Here is a 24346-nt window from a genome sequence, read left to right as displayed (position 1 = left end):
CCAGAAATTCTGCAGATGAAGAGAAGTACAAATGGTCAATGCCTCTTCTCTGGCACTACTTTTATCTGCTAGTACCAATATATTTGAAATTATTTGAGGTTATCAGTATAACTTCAACAGCCCACTGATAAGTGAAGTTATCAATGTAACTTCTCTGCAGTAAGATCCTCTAAAATGTATTGAAAGGGGAGAAAAGTTGAATGAAAAAAACATAAAATGACCCTGGCTCAGGTAGTCCACAATATTTCCTACTGTAAATTTAAGAGTCTGAGTTGTCTGTTCATGATTGAATAATATTGGAAAATCATTCCTCATGGAGCATTGAGTTTTTGAATTTGTGTCAGATGAACACCTCAGTGTTCACAGTGGCTGCACAAATAGGGGTGTACCAGAGGTGCAAAATAGCCTCTGATTTTTTGCATAAGGTTGTGCAAAATCCAGCAGTTCTCAGGCTCACTGGCAGCTCCTTTGAAGATTTCCCATTTTGTGCTTTGTGTGAAATTTGAGTTTGGAGTTGGAGCAAACCCAACACCTCTGATCCCTTCATGGGGACTATCCTGTACTTCAGGCTGGACGCATTTGCAGAGAGAAGTGTGAATCTGAAGATTTAAAACAGGAGAAATGGGAAGAAACTGCTTCTATCTGACCTGTGCCAGGATGTGAACCCTGGTCTTAATAACTAACATAGAACAGGTAACATCACAAGAAAGTGGAGTACACAGCTCTACACTGAACAGCTGTAGGGGAATTTATTCCTAAAGAAATCTGCCTCACCCCAATGTAGTAGAGGCTGCATCCAATTACTGTAGATGTCTGATGCTATAGCTCTTCAAAAAGTCTTTCAATATCTTAGAAATTATTTTAATAATAGACAGTTGTGTGATTCTTCTTTTTTATGACCATAAAAAAAATCTCTTCAGATTTCTGAAGATTTCATCATATTAAGATTCTGAAGATTTCATCATCATGAGGTGGAAGGGACCTTAAATCTCATCTTGTTCCAATTCCCTGCCATGGGGCAGCTAGAGAGTCTTTAATGTCCCATCCAACCCAAACCACTCCATGAGTCTATGATATTTAATCTCAAGAAGACAAGTGGTGGTAGTAGGTGTTGAGATGATCTGACTGTAAAGACTGGTGGATTTAGGGGATGGGAATAATGATTTTTTTTGCCTACATTAGGTTTAGCTGCCCACAGTGTCTAGTGTGTACTGGTTAGCTAATCTCCCATTCTGATGGAGTTCTAGACCAGACTGTTCAGCCAATGGAATTTAGAGAAAAATTCTAGTTATACTGATGTAGATATCTATGTTAGACCTGTTTAATTCAGATTTCTCAAGCTATGCAGGTGAGATTCCTGAACACTGATGCAGAAGATGTACAGCTGGCTGCAGTGGAGGCTCCTACAGGCAGCTGGGCAGAGTCAGAAGTCCAGGTTGGAAGCTGATCCAACCCCAGCATCTCTACACTAGCTGGAAAGGAAATATGGTCTCAGCTCCACCTCTGGGACTGGGAGCACTCATCATTCCCTGAGAACAATCAGAGAAGACTCTGATTTAAGGCCAGGGAAGACCCTGAGTAGGATCAAGGCCTGTGCTCCTCCAGGTGCCCATCTTCAGTCCAACACTTAAGCTCTGCAGCAGACATGAAAGAAAGCGCTGACTGATCCAGAGCTGCCTGCAGAAGCTTTCCTCTCCAACTACTGATGTGCATCAGAGAAGGAAGGATGGGAGCAGTACCAGTTGACAGTTGTGTAGCTGAAGCCTTCAGCATTTTATCCTGACTGCTATTTCTACTCTAAACACAGGAATCCTTGGGGATTAGCCACCTCATATCACATTTCCTCTGTGCACATGCAATAGGGAATTATCTCTTTTTCCACATACTTAGGTAGCTGATTAAAATCCCTCTATGAGCATTCTGCACGAATAAGGATGTTTCTCTTGATGTGCACATGTAGTTGGGTGTATTATGGAAAACATACACACACCTGGGTGCTCTGTGTGTGCCCATGCACAGCACTGCTTGAGAAAGGAGTGGGGAGGTCCAGGTGTGCTCTTACTCAGGTAGGATGCACACAGGTGTGTGTAAGAATAAACAGGAATGTCGGGAATGTGTGCATTTGTGGATGGAGAATTACCCTTGCCTCTCCACACCTCAGCAGGTGTATGGAGGAAGTGGGATGGTGGGTATTTTTGGGATTCCACTCAAAGTCTGAGAGACTAAAAATTATTTCTCACAGCACCTATCAGAACATTAATAACTAACAGATGTTGGGACATAGAGACATGGAAGTTGTCTGTCCAACCAGTGAAAGAAGAGTGGCTCAGCTGGTTGTGCTAAAGAACATACAGCACAATTCTAAACCTTTACAGGGCTATGAAACTTGCTTAATATTATGGTTTGTAAACAACTCTCTGGGACAGTTCTTCACATTTTTTTTCATATATTGGCTAGTGGATGGAAAAAATTAATAATCTGTAGCCTCAGCAAGTCATGAATTGTCCTCTGTGGTCTGACCAAAGACAGGAGCACCTCCAGGATGTTTCATCCAACTTATCTTTGATAGATATCTTAGATGACCCCACTATTTCAGAGTGGCCCTCTGGAAGATCCCACATCACTCCTGGTTGTATCTGACACATCACCTAAAGCAAAAAAGGTGAAATTGCACAGCAACTCCTGAGCTAATAAATCTTTTTGACCCCAAAATATATATACACTTTTATACACAATTAGGATAAAATTCTAATGAAGTTTGGACTTGGTATGCATGTACTATTGGTCTTTGTCTTCAAAACAGCTTCCAAGCCTGTTTAAACCAGTACATTAAATATTGCTCAAGAACTGAGTCTAAATATATCATCAATCTGGCTTTTTAGTGTGAGTCAGCTTTCAATTCTCCAGATTTTCCAGTGTGTTTTTCAGAAATTAGTGCAGTAAAATTGTTTTAGTAGGTAATGTATTTGAAGGACAGCCTGCTTTGGAAGCCAAAGAGTTAATAAAATGATCCTGGTAAGACATTGTCAAATTATCTCAGTAGCAAGGAGGACCTTTTGGAACAATTTATTTAATTGGAAAGGATGCAACCTCTTCATCCTGTTATTTCTATTTTGATTAATTTATATTTGTTCAGAATTTGTTTCTATGCTTCTGGACCATCCACTTGCAAGCTGTGATTTGGCTCACGTTTAAAGTAAGACGACTTTCTGGCCAGATGGGGAGATTTGACCAGTAGATGCAGAAAATACCTTATTCAAACTCAGATTGTGGTCCTAGAAGCAGGTTGAATGCAGACAACTTGAACTACATTGCTGGGCAAACCTGCATTTTTAATAAGCACAGCTAGCAGGGATTATGGATGTTAATTAATTATTTGCATGTCTTGTAGGTAAGGGAACAAATACCATTAAAACATCATATGCAATCTAAATCAAAAGTATGGATTTTTAGTTTCCTCTTTCAAAATCATACCTGAAATGTGTTAAATGTCTCTGGATGTCGAGGTCTAATATTGGAGTTGGTCTGGAGGATCCAAGGGGTGATCTGTCTTGACTTAGAAGGTCCTGGAATTCTTTACATATTTGTCTAAAAGGAAAATGGAACTCCTTCAATAAAACAGGTCTGGTAATCTTTCCCATAAAGCTGATTCCCAAAACACTCCCACCATGTCCTAAGTGATCTTATTCATAACAGAATTGCTTGGCAGAAATGTTGTTACAGAAATTAAAGACAAACAAATCCATCTCTGGTTTACCTGCCCCAAATTCTCAGAACCAACAACATACAGAATCTCTTGAAAAGGAAGATTTTCCCTGTGAAACCATATGAATGTTAACATTTTGGAATGTGATTTTAAAATCCCTGAATAGGACCCATTCTGGCAGTGTTAAGTCTAGCTTAGCTCACCTACATTGGCAGCAAGGCTTATGGTTAAAGGAAATGGTGAACCAGCATTAGAATATGCCTGAAATGTGTAAATTACTCTATTATTTAGTTTGTGTAAATACACCAATACTGGTACATGGGCTTTTGTAAATTGTAGGCACTGCTTTTTCTGCAAGTTGATGTCCTGGATATTTTGGACTTGCCTTCGTGACTCCTGACCCTTAGGACAAAGGGGTTGTGAAGGAAGGACCCCTCACAGTGAGAATTCAGGATCTGTCTGCTCTGGTCTCCCACCAGCATTGTAGCCCATCTTCTGTGTAAAGGATACATGGTCTCACTGTTTTTTCTCTTCCACTCAGTCTTCCCTGAGGCTTCTCAGGATGCCTCAGCACCTGGAGACTTAATTTATTCCCTGGAATTCCTTTATATTCCTCTATATTGCTAGGTCCTCTATATGGACCTAGCAATAGGAAATATCCAACAATAAGGCCTTTTATTCTTGTGCTGTTGCCTTGTTATTTGTAAATTAGCCTAGGAATGTTCTACCAACAAACTTTTTAAAAAATAAAACAAAACAGTTCCATTTAGCTCATGTACTCAGAAGATCATTATCTGGACCATGAATGAACAGACATCACTTACATTCACTTGGTTTATGATTCAGTTAATTGAAAAAAGGAAAGGGGACCTGTCCAAATTAGCATGAGTTCTCCATTGCATGTATTGGAAATAAAGGCATTAATGGGGGATCAGGAGGGCATGGTCACCTCCAGATGATCAGGACACTCAGCTGGAGCTCTCATCTTTGTTGGATTAACCTGGTACTGGTCACAGTGACCACGTGTAGCCTGGTAACTGTGTCACCCAGTGAAGTGTAGAGTGACAAGGGTCACCCTCACACCTGCAGACCATTTGTCACCATCTGATAACACCAATAAAGTTATACCCCTTTGGTCTCCTAAGTCCTGTGGCTTCCTGAGAATAAACCCTGTTGTGGGCTGTCTCCCAGGACTTGCCCAAAAGATATTTGGGAGAATTCAATGAGCCATTCTAACATTTTAGTAACTTGGACAAGAGCAATCTGATGACTCGGAGTGTGTGTGGTTTACTTTGGTAGCATAGATGCAACCACTGTGCCTAGGGGCAGTTTCTAATACTAAAGAGCATTTCTGTTGGTCCGTGATTCCTTTTAGGAGACTCATTGCACACCTGGTCCTAGATAAAGTTTGGGTTCTTCATTATCACCTTATGTCCTGTCTTTTGGGACATGGGTATAATGGAAAAAGTGGTAAACTCAGCTTGTTGGTCTTTACAAGGTCCTTCACTGTGGAGCTATAAGCCAGAAAACTGTGCTAAGCTGTTCTTAAGCTGGTTTTACCCTTCACTTTATGACAGTGATACAAGCTGGGAACAGAGATCTTGGATAGCTCTCTCTTGACTAAGAAGAGATGCAGAAACCAATTTCCTGCTGTGCTGCTGGACCCCATCCAAGCCTGATTTCTCCAAATGCTCATCATCTGCATGGACCTTGATGCCGACTGCTTGAAAAGACAGCATCATCCCAGCCTTTTCAGGCAAAGAGAGGTATTCAGCAGAAATGTATGTAAATGCAGCATACAGTTTTAATGAATCAGGTCCTTAGAGGAAAAACAGTTCCTTTCAACAACTGAAAACAGTCAGTCATTTTGGCTTCTAAACAACCCACTATCCCCAGTCGGCCCTGTCAGCACTGCTCTTCTCTCCTTCCTCCAACCTCTACTTTCTACCTGTTGAAAAAGTTCATCTTAAAAGTTCTTTCATTTTAACAAAGGAAAGTGTCAGAATCAAGTGTGCAATTAAGTTCCCTTCTATCTTCACGTGTCAAAAGTCTTTACTGAATGTTGGCAGATTGAAAGAAATGAAAAAAAAACTTTTTTATTATACATGAAAACCTGCAAAAGGCAGTAACCTACTTTTTTTTTTTTTTTTTTTTTTTTTTTTTTTCAAGGGGATTTTTAGGCAAAGTGGTGTCTCAGAGCCTCCACTACCAGTAAAATATCACCTGGGGTAGTGACAGGGAGAGGAGTTGGCAGTTTTTTGCTAAGTTGGACAGTGATTTTGAAAAAACAAAGGAAGATGGTTGTGCTGTCCTAGGGGAGCACAGATTAATAAAAATAGTTGTGGTCTCTCCTGCATAGGAAGCATCTAATAATTTATGATGCATGGTCAGATGATCCACTATATGACCAGAAAAAGAGAAAAAATTCTGAACTGGGTCAAAACAAGAGCCCATGCAGGACATGATCCCCACCAGTGGCCAGAGCAAATGCCGGGTGTTGTGTACAAGAGTGGGGCAAATGTTACCCATGAATCTGATTTATTCTGAGTGTGGCAGAGTTGCCAGGTATCCAAGGACCAGATATCAGAGAAGTGTCATGAGCCAGATGCTGAGTAGTCTGTGCTGGCTGTAATCAATTCCACAATAAAATTATTATTCATAGTATTCTGGTTTGGTCTGTGTAAATGTAGGTGTATCTGTCCCTCTGATCATATGGAAGACCTTGTGCTGTGAAACACTGGGAGGTTTCCTCTAGGATGCTGTGCCTCTCCAGCAACTGCAATAGTTGACACAGCCTTCGGCAGTGTAGCAACTGTCCAAGATGCAAACTGGTCAGGTTCTGTCCCCTGCTGTGAAACCTCTCAGACTCTCCCATGCCTCTGCAAGGAAAATTGACCCATGTTTAAAAACCCTATAAAACCAGTTCCCACTATTTTTTTTCTATTTCTATGTGAATTGAATGTGTATCTGGAGATCTTTTTTACATTTCTAGGGTTGATAGGGCAATAGCAACACCCTTTGGCCAGAATCATGACAATTCAGTCTTTTTTGGAGCATTTTGGCCTGTCCAGAAAACCATCCACTTGCCCAGACAATCGTCTGCTTAGTCAAAGGAGGTGAGTGGAAAGAAAGAGAGTAGAAGACTAGTTTGTCTCATTGCTTATGCTTTTCTGACCCTTTCAGCTCTTTTCAGCCTGTTTCACTCTCATCCTGCTATTGCTGATACTTGTGTTCAGCAGTGAACAGTGGCTACACAGCCAAATCATCTCTTCTTCCCATGACAATTATTAAGTCGAGTTCTCATTCTTCATTGTCTAGTCCATAAAACTGTTAGAACAGTCCGTGGCACCATCCTGTTGCATCAATTTCTACTGTCCCAGGCAGGTCCCGAGTTTGCAAATGGGAGAGACCATTTCCATGAGGTAGCTTTGGGAGATGAAGCAGTTTAACATAATGAATGTGATTTGTTCCATGATGGATAATGGTCCTGGTTTTGTTCTCTGTATTTCTATCAGCGTGGTCTCAGACCAGGTAGGGCTGAGCAGGAAAAGAGTCACTTAAGCTCAGTGGCCTCCACGTGTTGGCTGTTGCTATCTAAAGTATAATTTTTTAACTTTCACTGGCCTGTGGGTTACAGTTCTGTGCATGGCAGCTGAACTGCTTCCATTTGAGGTGGGTGGATTGCTTGCTTACAAGGTCTGGAAGCCCTTGATGTCAAGGAGGCCTGGGAGCTCCTACTGAACACTGGAGCCCTCATCATTGTGGACATTTAGGGCTCTGTTTCATTACCCACATGTAGATTTTTAATACACAAAACATCCATGGCCATGGCAGATACAACACAGTAAGAAAAAGAGAACTGTGTGCCCCTGGAGCAGCAGCTCATGGCCAAACTGTAAAACCCAGTTCAACTCAAATGGCAGTGTGTGCATGTGTTTCGGCAGCTGAATTGAGCCAATGAATTTGGATGTCTAAATCCATAATGGAAATACACCTGTGGAAATCATTTTACCCTTTCCACTTGTTTTTCCTCATCATCTATATTCTAAGGACTGTGGAAATAACTTTGTTCTTTCCCCTTATTTTTCCTCAGGACCACACAAGTGAGAATTTCTGTGGGCTTCTGGCTCTGTCCCACAGTGGGCAGCAGCAGCACAAACAGGCAGTGGCACTCCAGCTCTTTCTACACACAAAGCTTGCCATGAGTGATCTTACCACCCTGGAATTTCTGTGTTGGTTTTGGCAGCAGCACAATAATGCCCTGCTTTTTCTGGTGTCAGCACTCACAAGCCCACGAGTCAGGGAAGTTGTGGAATTGCTGAAATTGCCAGTCTAGAGTTTCGGTATGGCTGGTGAGCAGTGGAAAGTCCTGATGATTGTCTGGAGCTCTTTGCACCAGACATGTGGAGCGTGGCTGGGAAAAGCCATGCTGATATTGTGATGTCATGGACCCGTGTCTCCTGAACACCTGGGCAGGAATGGGAATCCCTGTTCTCCTTGCAGGCAGGAGAGGGCAGTAGTAACACACACACTGACCCATCTGTCCCTGTTACCAGCTCTGACTGCAGTAGGATGTGGCCTTTCTATTATTGACAGACCTCCCTGAGTAATTTCCTGGTGCTTTTAACTGATAGGACAGGGAAAAAAAGTAATTTTGTTCCTAAAAAGTGCTGGATAACAGCCTACAAGCCTGAAGTTCATGGAGGTTAGAGGCAGTGCATGCTCATGGTACCTCATCTCAGTAGTGAAGGAGGCTGAGAAAGTGGATATGGGGTGGTGAGAAAAGGTAGTGAGACTCTTATATGGCCCTCAGTGGCACAGCCTTCGGGGACAGGACATAAAAGTGACCCACCAATTATTATAACCCATGGCTTTGTGATTTCTCCCTAAAACCAGGCGAAAATGGGGAAGATTTTAATCCTTTTGGTTGAATTGTGTTCTGTGAATGGGACAAATCCTCAGCAAGGAGGCAGGATGTTAATGGCCTGCACAGCAATGGGGAGACACAACTTGCAGAGAGGAATTTCCTCTGGCCAGCTGGTATATTTTCATGCCTCTGAAACCCCTGGAGCCCTTAAATGTGGATACAGGTAAAGAATAAGATAATATTCCACTTACATTATTCCTTTTAATGTACAGGGGAATTAGGAACGTGGTATATGAGGTCTCTCATCACATCCAGAAAATTCCCACTGATCCACATGGTGATGCTTTTATCACCCCAGGGAAGGACCACACACTACATTCATGGGATTCACAAGCATGAGGTGTTTGAGTGTATCTCTTCTCTGGGTCACTGGGGCACAGTGCTCTGGATACAAGAGGGACATCAAGGCCAGGAATCTTGTCAAAGCAGAAGGACATTGGGATACACAGGACAATCCTGTTGCTGGTCAGCCCTTTCCCCTAGTAAAGGGAAAATCTTCCCTGTTGGATATATCACAGCCTGGAAGGGTTTTCAAGTACTTCCAGCACGGAGGGGATTATTTGGGAGCTCGAATTTGTGGTCTCAGCTCTACTTCAGCCTCAAATATGACACTGCAGTGAGCACAGCAAGACTGCAAACGTGTTCAAGGTTACCCCACACAGTCAGACCACACACCTAGGGCAGGTCTGCCCTACTCCACACAGACTATTTATTCCTGTTTCCCATGGCTCATGAAGCCTAATTCTTCCCTCATCAAGGCTAATTAACCTAGATGAAATGTTATCCTAACATGACGTTACTGCTCCAGGGAGACGAGTGGCTTGTTTAGAGTGAAGTCTGATGCCTCTTTGTGTCTTTAATGTCTTTAGCAAAGCTCCCCTGCTGCTGTACATTGTTCCAGTGCCTTTGACTTCAGGGGAGCTCTTACAGTTTGCATCCAGAGAGGATCTGTCCTCCTGCAGACCAGCTCTCCCTCAGCAGACTAATAGTAATTATCCATCAGTAACCAGTACTTCAGCAAAGGCTCAGATCTCCTGCTCACACACAAACAGGAGACAAAGCCAGTTTCTGTCCCATAGATCTTACCATGTAATAGTATCCTCTGCTCTCATCTAAACTAAAGCATCTGGGAAGATGTACATGCCCCCTTAACCATGGGCAATGGGAGCACAGCCACTAAAACCCCACTGCAGTAAATAAGGTCCCTCTTTCAGCATCTCCGAGGAGGATTGCTCCCCCCCAGTCAGTGAGCACTGTTGTGATAGCAGTCACCACAATCCCAGCTCCATACTCCCACTCCTCCCTCCCCCAGCCCACAGATCCAACATGGAGAAGTGACAGACCGATTTCTTTTTTCGCTTCCCCTCCCTCCTTACTTCGTCGCTAGGATCATCTTTTTCCTCGCTGTCTGCTCTTTCTGTTCCATGTGCTGTCTGGCAATGTGCTCTCCTACTGCCTTGGCAGGGAACTCTGTTTCACAGGTGTAGCCGAAATCTCTGGCCAAATGTAGTGCTTCCCCTGCGGTCAAACAAAATGGGTCAGTCATTTCTTAAGGTTATTATCATCATCATCGTCATTATATTGTTATTATTGTTACAGAATTTATATTACACTCTTTAAAAAAATCCCAAACATTAGCAAGTCACTTCTGTAGACAGTCATTCTCAAGTTAGTTACACATTTCAGCCCAGTTGTCCTGTTGATGTTTAGCCATCAGTTGGTGTCAGGCAGAAGATAGGAAGGATATTCCTCTCATCAGATGGAAGGATGTCCCTCTCAGGAGAAAATACTGGCCAAGACACTTGGCCCTGTCTTGCCACCAGTGAGTATTGGGCAGCTGCCCAGTTTTGAAAGCCTTGTTCATCATCAATATTCAAGGTATGGAAAAGAGCAGAAAGTAGGAATAAACAACTTTGAAGAACTGAGTCAGCCTGTGTCTAATGGAAGAAGTGCCCTCTACCCCAGGAAAGACCCACAGGGATAACCCACATTCCAGTACAATTGCTTAGAGGTTAAGCCAACTATACAAGTGCCCCACACCAGAGAAGAGCAGACTCTAAGGGAGAACTCAAGAAATAATTTTATTTCCAGAAGGATTGCAAACAAAACTGACCAGGCAAAACAAAAAGGGAAAATGATGAAGAAGGAAGTTGCACTGAGCACCTCTCCACTTCACTGCAAAGACTGAACACAAGAACCCAACTCCGTGCTGACTGCCAAATGCCTCTGGAAGAACAGGACCCTCTTCACTAGCTTAGAGAATCCAGAATCTAATTTTAGGGTTTACTGAACACCCTGACCTGCACGCTGTGACTCTGACAACCTCAGTGTGGGATTTGTCTGATCAAAAGCAGCTGCCTGGATTGTGAACAGCTGTGCCTAAGTCAGTCTTTGCCTGGTGGGAAATAGGCATTTCCAGATGACACTTGCTCTCATCTCATTGCAGAAAGAAGAAATAGGTCAGTTACCAGAAGCGTGTGTTGAAGCACATCTGCATGAATGACTAACAGAGATGTGCTCCAGAACAGTTTTGGAGTTCAGGGGTTGTGTTTTTTTTTTTTTTTTTTTTTTTTGTTGTTGTTGTTTTGGGTTTTTTTTTTTTTTTTCAGAGTTGTGTGTTTGATTGCCATCAGGACAAGTGGCATTGGACTCTGGCTCTTTGAAGTTCAAAAGTCTGATGCTGTCAGGAGGGATACAGGACATGCAACTCCTCGCTTTGAGGATATCTGCAGTGGAATTCCTCAGATTAAATGTCAATATTGATGTCTGATTTATACTTTGAAGTCAATGGAGACAAAGTAACACTTGGAGCATGTATCATCCTATACTAGTGTAGAAGGCAAAAGGGAATCAGAGGAATTATGGAAAGTCTAGATTAGAACTCAGGAAATCACCTTCTGCTGACAGCATTGCCTTAGATGAGGTTATTCAAGGCTTTTCCAAGCCCAGTCTTGAATGTTTCCAGCTATGGAAATTCCACAGCTGTTCTGAGCAACATAATAAAATGTTTAATTATTAATTTAATTTCATTTAATCATGAAATTAAATCATTAAACCCAGAAGTTCTGATTTCTCCCTATTTACTATGATCTGACATGAGAAGGTGCAACTGCAATGAAGGTGGAGAGATGAATCCCATCCTCAGCAAGGCTTGGTTAAGCCAAGGAAGAGGAGAAGTTCCATGGAAACAGTGGTCCTGTGCCAGGGACAATATGAGGAATAAGAAACTGCATGCACTGACCTCTGCTTCAACTCTCTTCTCCCTCTTTTGAGATATTATTTTCTCCCCTTCTCCCACTGGAGTTTTCATGGAAAAACACCTTTTGATTCCACAAGAAAATGCTTTACTGTGTGTTTATCTGCCCCAATTTATTCAGGTACTGAAAAAAATCCATGCACCACTCCCAGGCAATCTGTTTGCTGATACCAGCCAGCTACAACCTCTGCAACTGTAACCAACTTTACAGCAAAAATTGAAGATTATTGTCAAAATCATCTGCTTTCTTTGGATTATTTTTAAAACATGATTTTCCATATTCTTAAAAAGCAATTAACAAGCAATCAGTATCTCTGAGCTGAAAGGAGAAACAATTTCCACTTAGTTTGCAGCTTCTAGAAAAGTAAAATAATTTTCAGTGAAAGCAAAATGTATTTCAGTGGTAAGTTAACAAACAATCAGAATGAACAGGCATAGAGCTGACTGATTGCTTTGTATTTCAAATATCTATCCCAGGCTTCTTCATGGGTGAGAAAGGGTACAAATTTAAGCCATAGCTTTTACATTTCTGTAGAGTAGTTTCAAAACGTCTATTTCAGATATGCTTTTAATCTTCTTTAAGTAAAGACTTACAGAGTAAATCTATTTCAGAAGAGCACCAGGTTTTTCTTTTCAACTAAATTCTGTTAAAATACTTTATAGGTTTATCTTCATTCCAGCATGGAAAGAAAAGGCAAACCCTTTGAAGCTGTCATCAGGTGGAATTGCAATTCTCCGGACAGCTTCATCATGGTCCCAGTCAGTCCCAGTAACAATACAAAGAATGTAGACAACAACGAATTTAAACATTTAGCCATTGGAAAAAGTCTCGGTATCTTCAAGAGAACAGAGCTTTTTGTGCTAAAATGTAGGCATTCATTTAACATGATCAACAACTAAGTGTCTGAAATGTGAATGTTTCCTCTTACTGTTAGAAAAAAGGGAATGAAAATGTGAATACTCATTCAAATTTATATTTACAAAGATGGTTTATATTATTTGCTAGAGTTGAGAAAATTATACTAAACTGTTCTGATAATCTGAGAAAATTATTCAAAAGTATAAAACCTGTCTCGAGCTGGGATTGTGACTGTGATATAAAACCATTTGAGCAAAAATAAACAAAATTACTTATCTCTTCACAGATATAGATTGGTAAAAATGTAAATACAAATGTAATTACTGTTTTTAATGAAGTAATAATTAAAATAATTTAAATTAAAATTGAAAATATTTTTTGCTGGAAATGGAAAACTCACATGTACTGAAAATGCATGTTAGAGCTATGCATATTTATTCATATAAGCATGCATATACTATAAAGAGCAGGCATCCTGAATTCTAACTACAAATTCTAAATTAAAAAAAAAAAAAGTGGACTTGAGAACACTCCGCAGAGAATAATTTCTCCTATCTCATTGTTGAGCAAAGATGTCATTTTAAACCAGGACCAAATGATGATTTGATATTTAGAAGTGTACTGTGATGTACTTTTTTTTTTTTTTTTTGTGGATATCCCTTTGATTTGTACAGTAGGATTAAGTCTGCTTGGTGGGGGAAAGTAGTTTATACAAAATGTCATAGAATATGTTCTTTCTTTTTCTACAGCATAATTCAGACAAACATTTACTTTGGGAGAAAATGTGTAAATGTTGGAAATGTTGATGAACTGACCTTTTCTCTTTTACCTTAGATTTCCCATCTTCTGCCTAGTTGTTATTTACCTCACGGTAGGAATCATGATAAAGGTAGAAACAGCTAAAACCCCTGACTATTATAGTTACTTGCCTTGTTTCAATCTAAATTCAACCTGAAATCCAATTTCCCCGTGTGTGACACCCCCAGCTCTTTCCTCCTGCCGAGATAAAGAGCAGATGTTGGGAATCCTGGGCTCTCCTTAAACCCAGCTCTGCATCTCCTGGCAGCGCTGCCCCTCCTCTGCAGTGTGACAATTGACCTGGGAACCTTGCACGATGGAAAAGGACAAGCGCTGCAGCGGAATTGGCAGGGACAGCTCTGGAAAGCCTCGGTGGGGAGAGCAGCACCTCGGAAGGGTTCTGTGGGCAGGTGCAAGGAGCGGCCTGAGGGTCCCCCGGGGCCAGCAGGAGTGAGAGCTGCTCCTGTGTGGGGCCAAGGCAGGAGACGTGTCCCCAGGAGAGGGACACTCGGCATCTGAGCCTCCCACTCTCTCCTCGGCTGTGCCTCCTCCGGATGCTCTACCCAGCAGAAATGTTACTCAGGGGGAGGAGGGACAGGCGGGAGGTGGAAGGAAAGTTTATTCTATTTGTAGGGTGAGAAGGGAGGAGGAACAAGTGGAAGGATATTTAAACAAAGGCTGGTGGGGGAGAAGTGTGATAGTTGAGAGCACGATGAAAAAAGAAACCGCTGACCTGTTTTTCTCAAGAGTTTTGGTCCCCAAATGATGAATGTCGTTAATTGTGTGTCTAGGAAATTTAGTGTCTTAATCAGGTTTGACAGAAAAACAAACTCTAGAATTTTTTATTAGTTTTTCTTTTCTTTTCTTTTTTTTTTTTTTTTTTTTTTATCTGATGGTTTAAAAATCATTCATGCACTGCTTTAACCTGCATCTGCAATCACATTTATGCTTTGTAAGTGACCCATTCAAACAGAAGGGGACACATCCCCTCTTTTCACATCCTTTCTAGCTCCCACTGGAGAAGCTTTTGACTCTTTTGAGCCCACAGTAAAGCTTAGCCTTGAAAATACTAGTATTTATCCGAGGAACCTTTATTTTACAGCTAATATGTAAGAATTTTCCTTTTGGAACTCGTAAGAAAAATGACCTTTCCCTCCATCTAGTCCAGGCACTAGAGGGCATCCCTCGCCTGCAGGTTACACAAAGATGTGTCCCCAAACTGCTCAGGAGAGTCCTGCGACACTGACTTCACCTCCCTGTCTGCCTTCCCGCTCGTTGTGCTGATTTATGTGCATGACAAAGAGAACAGAACCGATCTGTCAAACAATTCTTATTTTGGGCCGCAGACGCCCCTACCAAAGACTCTAAAGATGCGACCTGATCAAACCAGCAGTAAGTATCCTGCAGCAGAGCAGAAAACAGGAGGCTGCAGAGTAATGTTCGTAAAATCTGGACCTTCATGTGACAGACACAGCCTAGAAATAAATTTCAGTTCCTCCTTGAGCTTAGCAGACTCCCCAAAACTCAATGATTTCAGTATCTTTTAGAGGAAGAGAAGTATGAGCCATGCCAGAGATTGTTGACTTGGTTTTGGTCAATAAACACAATAATACAACTAATTTTGCCTTATCCTATATCACATAGATTTTCAAGAGGTTGAGCATGCTTTTACCTTAAAGGGATATTAAAACCTCAATATATTGAAGACTGTGGGGACCTTTAGTAGTAATTAATTTAGAACCATCTAAAGAAGTCAAGAATGACACAATCCTGGGTTCTTATGAGAGGTCCACAGAATGTATCTGATATTTTAGAGATTTAATAGAACTAAGAAATTATTGTTATTATTTCAACTTCTGTATTGCTATCAACAGAAAAAGCTCCTGTTGCCTTCTCTCTGGATCCTCTAAAACACAGGATAAGCCTGTATCCTTACATTTTTGCCTCCTCTAGCCGCAGGAACCATTGAAGGATGGTTTTCCTTGGAGAAATTGTGCAGTTCCACCTGGAACTGCATGTCCAAAATAATAACAGCTTATACCTCCAAGAATTCAATGAGCACCTCCAAGTTTGACCCAGAATTGGTTACACAGGCAGGAAATGAGCTTCACTTAGTTTTCTGTGGGAACATTAACATGGTGGTGCCATTCCCAAAAATTCCATGAGATAAAATTCACAATTAGCGTATCCAGGCAAAAAGATCTCTGCCAAAGTGAGCTCAGGCACATCATCAGTATTTGTCTTTAGGACTCACAGCAAGGCAGTCCAAGAACAAAAGCAACACCGTAGGCTTGGTAGCAGGTTTGCTACTGGTTTTGAATAAAGGGCAGGGAGGTGGGCACAGCTCCATTCCTGGAAAGCAGGAATCCAACCCTGACTTACAGTAAAGGTTCTCAGCCATCAGCCCCAGGCCAGCAGTTGTCAGACAGGTACCTCCCTCTCAGCCTCTTCTGAAGAATGAATAACTAGTCACATAGAATCCCAGAGCCATGGAATGGTCTGGGCTGGAAGAAACCTTAGAGATGACCTAGCTCCACACCCTGCCATGGGCAGGGACAGCTTCCACCATCTCAGATTGCTCCAAGCCCTGTCCAGCCTGGCCTTGGACACTTCCAGGGATCCAGGGGCAGCCACATCTTCTCTGAGCAATCTGTGCCCCGGCCTCAGCGCCCACACAGGGAAGAATTTCTTCCTGATTTCAGCTTAAAGCCATTGCTCTGTTTACTAATGAAACCCAGCTGAGATTAATCTGCCCTGACCCGAGATGCCTGAAGGTGGGAGCAGCCCTTGCTCCTCTAACTTGGTACCTTTTCTAAGACTGTAATTCCTTGAGAGCTTTCTCTTGCAAGCAGGTGTGATATGGACACACCTGTATTTCAGGGCAGCCCCACTGAACTTCCCTGTGCTCAGTGACCCCTGGAAATCTCAGTCCCTTGTCATAGATGCTGAAAACCTCCAGTGTCAAGGATGCAAAGTTATTTCTGCCTTGAAGGATCTCCATCCTTTGGGATAATAAAAAACTCACAAAATCCTGAGCAAGCTCTTTTCATTGACCCTGCTTGGGGCAGGAGGATTGGCCTGGGAGATCACCAGAGGAGCCTTCCAGCCTCAATCCTTCTATAATTCTGTGGTAATACGTGCTGAGACCTCAGCCTACTTGCCTAGATCTGTATGGCCCTTTCAGGCTATGATTGTAGAAGGTATTGACCTTTAGGATCAGCTGAGTTCTCTCAGCATCAAGGAGGAGGGATCTGAAATTCCCAGAGCTGCAACTCACAGCCAAACAACAAACTGGGTACTTATTGGATTCACCCAGAACAGAAGAGATGCAGGTAGAGTTTCTTCCCTTTGCCTGAGGGGTTTGAACCTGCATCTCCCAGCTGAAGGTTTGAAGAACCCGGCAGTATTTGGTGAATGATATTTAAACAACAAATAAAGGCCAAGAAAGTATCTCCTGAGCCTGTCGAGATATTATCTGAAAAGAGATTTCATTCATTTATGTGTGTGGGGAAAAGGCTTGTCTAAATATTATGCTTTCTTATGGGAGACAAAAAAAAAAATCATCACATTTTTGGACCAGCTCCAGGAAATTCATAAGTTAAAAAAAAAAGGAGGATAAACAAACCTACTTACAGAGTTAGTATAAGACATTCATCTCTCTTACAAGAGCACTCAGAACATCGATTTGTAAGCATAAATCAATGCTGAGGAAACTGCAGGACCAAGACATTTGCTGGGAGCCAAGATATCTCAGAGTAAACTTCCATTCTGCCACTCACTCTTTCTGTGGCTTTAGGCAAGTCAGGTCTCTTTATACAAAACACAGATTATGGAATTTAACCCTATGGCTGAGAAGGGTTGCATGCCATGAAACATTTTAATTATGGTTATATTATATTCCAATATTAGAGACCTTACCTTCTACCAGGGAAGTCAGGAGTGTGACATTTGCTGCTTTTCTTCTTCCTGCAGGCAAATTTAGTCCAAGTCTGTCTAATTTTTCTCGCAAGCAGCGTCCTCCGTTCTTGGATTTTGCTCTGTCATGAGAGAACAGCAGGAAAGAGAGATATTTGTCATTATTCTGCACCTTTTCCCCATGTTAATATAAGCCTAGAAATTGTGCATACTTCATTGACAAATACATGGGGTAATGCCTGCAGCAATGACATCCACAGGAAATATTTCAGAGCTGTATTCTTAATTTCCTGCCTGCTCTAGGTGATTCTTTAATCTAGGTGATTCTTTAACATCAGCTTTTTGGCAGAGTTAGAGGTTTTAATGTCTGTCACGGGGGCATCAGATCTTCAGGCAGTTTCCACGTAGTGGAGCCCAGTTAACTGATTTGGGCATGACAGCAGGGGTTACAGTGACTGAATGTAAATATTGACAGTGAAAACACTTATACCTGATTTAGCCAAGCCAAGCTCCAAAGACAAATTAGAGACAAACATGACCTTCTAGAATTAGATTAAACAGATATCCACAATGAGTGAACTTTACTCATCTGGCTTGTGTGGCTATTAAAGGAAGCCAGAAATCCACTTAAATGTAGATGCCTATGTGGAAACCAGCTCTAACTATCTCTCTATAATTTATGTAGAGACCTGGGTATTTAGAAATGTTGTCTACAAAGCCCAAAACTCACAAGTAAGAAGCCAAGGCAATAGGAAATGCTGAAGCTAAAATCTCAACCATCACTGTTTATCTGTGCTCCTATGCCAAACACCTCCATCCCACTGTTCTCACAAAATGGGTCCTGGTGTGTCCCAGCTGCTTTCTGTGGCATCTCAGTGTTTGAGGCATTTCACACAAATCCACCTATGCAGCAATTGTAGGTTCAAATTCTTCCTCAGCCTGAGGGAATTTTAACCTGTATCTTTCAAACAGATGCAGCAGTCAGCTGACAGCAAATAATTAATGTTAAAATACTTAAACAATGGATAAAACAGTGCCTGGAACCTGGATATCTCCCTTCCCAAATGAATGGCCTGAATACACCTTTGTTTTTCATACAAGACATACATAACTAACCCCAAATGAGATTGAGGGGCCCTCAGCTTAGAAAAAGTAGCAAAAATAATTAACTTAATATTTTCAGGTTCGTGTTCAAGTTCCTTCAGGCAATGAGGAAACCAAACATGGAGTATCACTGTTTGGATGATTGTTTTATGCATTAAAAAGTACCACAACTTTGGCCACATTGTTTGTTCAGGAAATATCTTCTGAAAATAATTTTTTCTTTATTCAGAAGAACACTTGATTCCCAAAGCAAGCTATTTGGGAAAATAGGTAACCAGTGACTGCTGACAGGATGAAAAAACAAGTATTCAAGGTCTCAGGCAAACAATCAGTGAGATTTTGTTTTCCTACATCTTTCCTCATCAAATACAGAGGGCTTGAGCCTGTTTCCTAGCTGTGAAACTCTGTTACAACCTGACCAAATATCTTCCATTGCTCTCTCTGATTCATAAAACTGAATTAGCACATCTAAACTGCAGACAGGGAGGAGTCCCTGGCTTTTGCAAGCTCCATGCCCAGGGTTAATTTGGGAGAGGAGATATTTAGTCTGGGTCAAAAACCTGTGGGGATCATTCAAGCATACTAACAGAGGAGTGAAGTGAGCCCCCACGTTCAAGTCAATGCCCTTGAATCCATAATAGTTTGCACTGTATTGATGAAATCTGCAGCAGGAGTATTTAAATGAAAATTAGCTGAAGGTTTCTCCAGGATGAAACAAATGGAGGGGAAAATTTTGGTGAATGTAGATTTTGTATTCCAATACCCAGAGAGGCAGTTGAATGGGACTTATGCCTTGAAAACAATTTATGGTCTATAGTCATTATTCTCCAAGATGTGTCAAGAGAGCTCTGGAGTGCCTGCATGTCTCAGGCTGGTTAAAATGACTTTCAGTATGAGCAGGAGGATCAGTGTGGCCCTCAGTGCCAGCAGTGAAATAGCCGATGACTTTCCAGCTAGTTTTGATCAAAGGGTGTTGGAGCAGCTGATGCCATCTGAGCTGACGCCTCAGGGCCACCGTGACTTAGATTTGCCTGGCTGGATAACAGTTGCCTCCTGGTTTTCCTCTTGCAATGTGAGGCACAGTCTGCCCTTTTCCTTCTTTCTGCTCCTGCTCTCTGCTGGTGTCTGCTCTGGTCAGTGAAGGGTCAGAGGTAAAACTTTACCTAAATATTACCTTCTCCCCTAATATCTCACAACGAGAAAAGTAAAAAAAAAAAACAACTAGCTTATTCTGGGTTTTTTTTGTGCTCAAAAAAACATGCAGAGAAAGGAAGAAAAAAAACATCCCTACACCTCAGTGTTTGGGGGGTTTTTTTGTTGAGGGAGGGCTGTAACTATAGTAAAATTACTTGCTTTGAGATTGTTTCTCAGCAAGAATTTAGATTTGTATGTCTGGTGAATTCCACACATTGAATTTCCCTTTTTTTTTTTTTGCTCAAAACAAGTCAAAGCAACATCTATCCATGTCTGATGAGTAACTGAACAGAGGAGGTAAAAAAAAATCAGTTTGACGAAAAATGTAAACTTGCTAATTTACTGAAAATTCCCCAGTGTTCCCTCCTGATCCTTCCCCTTCTGTTCACCTCAAGTGCAACCATTATCCAAGTAGGGGAAAAGAACAAAACCTATCTGTTGAAAATAAAAAAAGTTACAGCAAGTACAGCATTGTCTAGGAGTTGTTATCCTCACCTTCAACTTACCTTCTCAAAATACCTCCGAGGAGGGAGGCGTTGAGGCATTCTGGTGGTGAAAGGCGCCTCTTCACCTCTGCGATGGTCACTTTGTACTTGGAAGTGGAGCTGAGCAGGGACAAGCGACCAGGAACGGAGCAGAACAGGTCAGTGGGGTTGACAACACAGGTGCCACCTTCAAGAAAAGGAAATATTAAAATGAGGGAAACCTCTTATGTGTTTTGACAAAACTCAGCCATGAAGAACAATTCTGTGGTTCTCTTGTGGCCGGCTCTGTTTGGTTTTTCTCAGGGCATGTGTGGTTTGGTTTTCTGTAATATTATTGTTTTGAGAAAAATTAATGTGTTGGAATTTCAGTGTGGGAACAGTGAATTATTAGATCTAATAAGCTTTACAGTCAAAACAACTTGTTATGGTTATTTGATGTCATTTGATTTCATGCTTTGAAAAAAATCCCTGATTATCACTAAGGTATCTCCAATCTAGTATGATTTTAAAAAAAAAGATTGAACCCTCACTCACAATTTTTAAAAAACACAGTTCGTGAAAATATTAGGGCATTGATTCTAATGAGAAATGTTAAATTTATCTCTCATAACAGTATTTAGGATTGCAAAGATGTAAGAACATTATGGGTGTGCAGTGATTTGCAGCAAGAGCAGCTTTCCACACCTTTGAACTCATAAATTCCTTCCAAAGTTAGGTCAAATCCTCAGCTGATATTAACGATTGAAATCTATTGAGCTACACCAGTTTATCTCAGGTTAGCTCTGCAATTGTTTGTTTCTTGAGAGTGGCAATTACTTGGCCTGGGTCTAAAACTGCTGAATGATCACCAAATCTTTCAGTCAAGACTGTGATCAATAACTCCTCAGGCAAAACTGAGCTTTTAACTTAAAGTCAGTATGAGAGAGAGAAAGAGAGAAAACTTTCTCTTCAACTGTTCCAAGAGAGTAGAACAAACTCTCAGGGAAAAAAAATAAATAATCTTAAGGACTAACACACATTTCATCACCAAGCACAAAACACTTTTCTTTGACCTGCCTTCTCCAACCTGACTACAACAAAAAAATTCTGTGGAAGAAATAAACCTTACCACTGCATGCACTATTATTCCCTGGGGGAAAGATGAGAAAAAGAATGAGCTGCATATGACAGTGATACAAAATATCATATAATTCAATGCACTACTAGAAGGAGTTCAGATGGTTTACGTGAGGATGATGATGTGAAGACCTTTTTAGAGCAGAATTAATCTGTGCTCATCACTCATGCTTAAAGGAAGCATACTGTATCTTTTAAAATACCTTGATAGTCTCTTTTTTTCCTGTGAACACCTTAATCTTTTTTAACTACAAAAGCTCACTTTGTTATGCTTAAAAAATTTATCTTCTAATATGAATTCTATAATGAGAACAGAATAGAATAGAATAGAATAGAATAACAATTAAAAGGTCCCTTTAGGCAAGATCCTATACCTTTTTCTTTATCAACTTACACACGTAGCCCTCTTAAAATTAAGGTGACTCTGTTCCACTCCTCACAGAGACAGACTGAAGGATGAACCTTCATTAAATGCAGACTATTGCTTGCTTACATAAGGCAAACAGAATTTCTTTCCAAATATTTCAGCTCTTGAAGGTATATTTAAACATTTGTGCTGACAGCAACACCAGAAAAGAACATCTCTTGGTATCAATCCCAGATGGGTGAGATCCTGACTCAGTACAGCAGGGTATTTTATGACTTCTAATTATGTTCCAGGGCAGATATTAGTGTCCACTTCTTAGACAAGATATAGAGACAATTCATGCATCACCAAAATATAGGCACATCAAGGGCACTGATGCACATTTTTACACCGCTCAAAGCTACAATTAATGAGCTCGTGTGCTCAAACACAGAAATCTGGCGCCACACGCCTGAAATAATTTTGGGTCTGTGTTGTTTTGGTGTGTTTGGGTTTTCTTTGGTAGATTTTCTTTTTTTTTCTTTCCAGAAACCTGTAAATATTTTCAAGCAACGTTTTCCAACTTCTGGTCTGTCAGGTACATTTGTGAAGAGCGTTAACACTGAGTAGATCTGTTTGTTTGGCATCTGCCACACAATGCACATACACACGTGTATATATATATACGTGTCAAGAAAACAGTAGCACTGTCTACATATTTATTTACTTCAATGAGTCTCTAGATTTTATAACGAGTGAGACTGTACTGAAATCAGTGTCATATTAAAGTTCATCTCCTTGCCAGGTTAAGCCAGTATGTGCACCCTTTATGCCAGATAAATAATTGTTCCTTTAATCCAAAAACCTGTTACCCTGCAGCTGCTCCTACCCTAACCAGAATTTACTGGAACACTTCTTATTACTATTTAGTAGAAAGTTGCTTGCAGTCTGAAATATTTTAAAATATCATGCCCAAGAAACAGGATTTAAACCAAAGCAATTCCAGGTAAGCCAGGTATGGGTTAAAAGTAAAAGAACTCAGCAAGTCTAGGTCATTTGCTTTCCAGAAACATGGGGAACAAGTAGCAAATTACAAGAAGGTAAAATCTATTGCATATAATTATTTCACTCTATTAATTATTCATTGACACAGCAACAGAGAGCAGTGTGGTGCTTTCTAGATGAAGATATGTCTGTCACAAGCTGTGTGCATTTTTGAAGGCATGAATTTCCTACCACAAACACTACCTTGGAGAGGAGATGGATGAAGTCTTGGCCTTTGCACCACTGGTAAACAGACAAAGGCATAGAGGGCTGCTGGAAAGAGAGGAGAAAGGAGAAGGGCAGCCACACAGGAAGATGAAGGATTAGGTTTCTTGTCAAGAACAAGCTTCAGAGTATTCCTTCCTTCCTTCTGATCATGTGTTAGAGTGATTTTGCAAAGCAGCTTAACATGAAGACCACAAGATATGTTTTAAGGTGAACTAAACAGCAGTGGTAACAGCCAGCTTTTTTTCCTGTCAACACAATGCCACTGTAGGTGTTGCTGCAAAAGTCAATCCTTGCTTAATTGTTGAGCCAATCTTGTCATAACAGAGTACTTGACAGGTGGGATGCTAAGATTCCAGCAGTAGAAGCAGAAATAATGTCTCAAAGTGGAAAAAACAGAGTGGAAATAATGTTTTTCGTGAGTCTAGTGACCCAGCTTGGAGATCCCTATTACTCTCAGCAGTTTTTGCTGACTTTGGAAATCTTTACAGACTGAGTTCTGGTGCCAGGACACATAAGACCCCCTCAGCTCATCAAATTAAGAGCCCCACATGCAGGAACAACAAAGAAATCTGCCCACAAATTTATTTTTGCCATGCAACAGTGTGCCTAAAGAAGGGAAAGCTGTGGCCCTTGCACCCGGACATGTTATCCATGGCATTCATCCTTCAGAAAAGCCAGAAAATGGAAAAGGAGAGCAGGGAGACAGTGAGATAACTGGTGGGACCATCCAGCTGATTGCCTCAACAATTTTGTGCTCTGAGTACCACTCTGAGTGAAATGAGCCTGTGAGTGTTAAGAAGACTCTTTTTAGGACAGCTGTTTCTTCCCATAGGGAAGTGAGTACGTGGTCTGATCTGACTTCATCTGTTGCCATAAGGTACTACTTTGGAGATGACTGTAAATGGTGATGGTTGTGCTCTTACAGCCACAGAGGTCTGGAAACAGAGGTAGGACCAGATTTAGGCAAAGGGAGAATTATAATTTATATTGCAACTGATAGATTGGTCCTTCACCCTTAAGTAAATCTAACAAATTATAATAAAGACCTTTGTGAGATACAGACAGCCTGACACCCATTGTGGCTGTGTTGTAAAGATTTGTATCTCAAAAACTTTCACAGACCCAGGTAATAAAAAGGGGGGGGGGAGGGGGAGAAAAGAAACAAGGGAAGATTCAGGCACTCAATCCCTTCTTTAAGGCTTTTCTCTCATCCAGCTCTATTCCATTACTGCTTTATTCATGACAGAGTTTTAGTCTCTGATCTGTCTTCTTCATGTTGATTTCAATAAATAAAATTTGGTTTTGCAATAAGCACAAGATAATAATGGATAGGAAAGGGAGATGCTTTGTGCAGTTGACCTCATCTAA

General features: G+C 41.2%; 1 protein-coding gene across 2 annotated transcripts in view; it reads right to left on the bottom strand.

Moving 5' to 3' along the window:
• The window catches only part of TFAP2D (transcription factor AP-2 delta), a 47072-nt gene that overhangs the window by 10847 nt on the left and 11879 nt on the right, over positions 1-24346 (bottom strand). For both annotated transcript variants that reach the window (XM_041426193.1, XM_041426192.1), the window contains 4 exons: positions 20266-20431; positions 17465-17583; positions 10010-10151; positions 3475-3588 (listed from right to left, as the gene is read on the bottom strand). In XM_041426193.1, coding sequence (XP_041282127.1) covers positions 3475-3588; positions 10010-10151; positions 17465-17583; positions 20266-20431 — 541 coding nt within the window. The remainder of the gene's footprint in view (positions 1-3474; positions 3589-10009; positions 10152-17464; positions 17584-20265; positions 20432-24346) is intronic.

The sequence above is a fragment of the Onychostruthus taczanowskii genome, unplaced genomic scaffold (genome assembly GCF_017590055.1).
Source record: "Onychostruthus taczanowskii isolate IOZ18803 unplaced genomic scaffold, ASM1759005v1 scaffold90, whole genome shotgun sequence".
Taxonomy (NCBI): domain Eukaryota; kingdom Metazoa; phylum Chordata; class Aves; order Passeriformes; family Passeridae; genus Onychostruthus; species Onychostruthus taczanowskii.
Note: the sequence above shows the minus strand (reverse complement) of the source record. Positions and strands in the feature narration are given on the sequence as shown.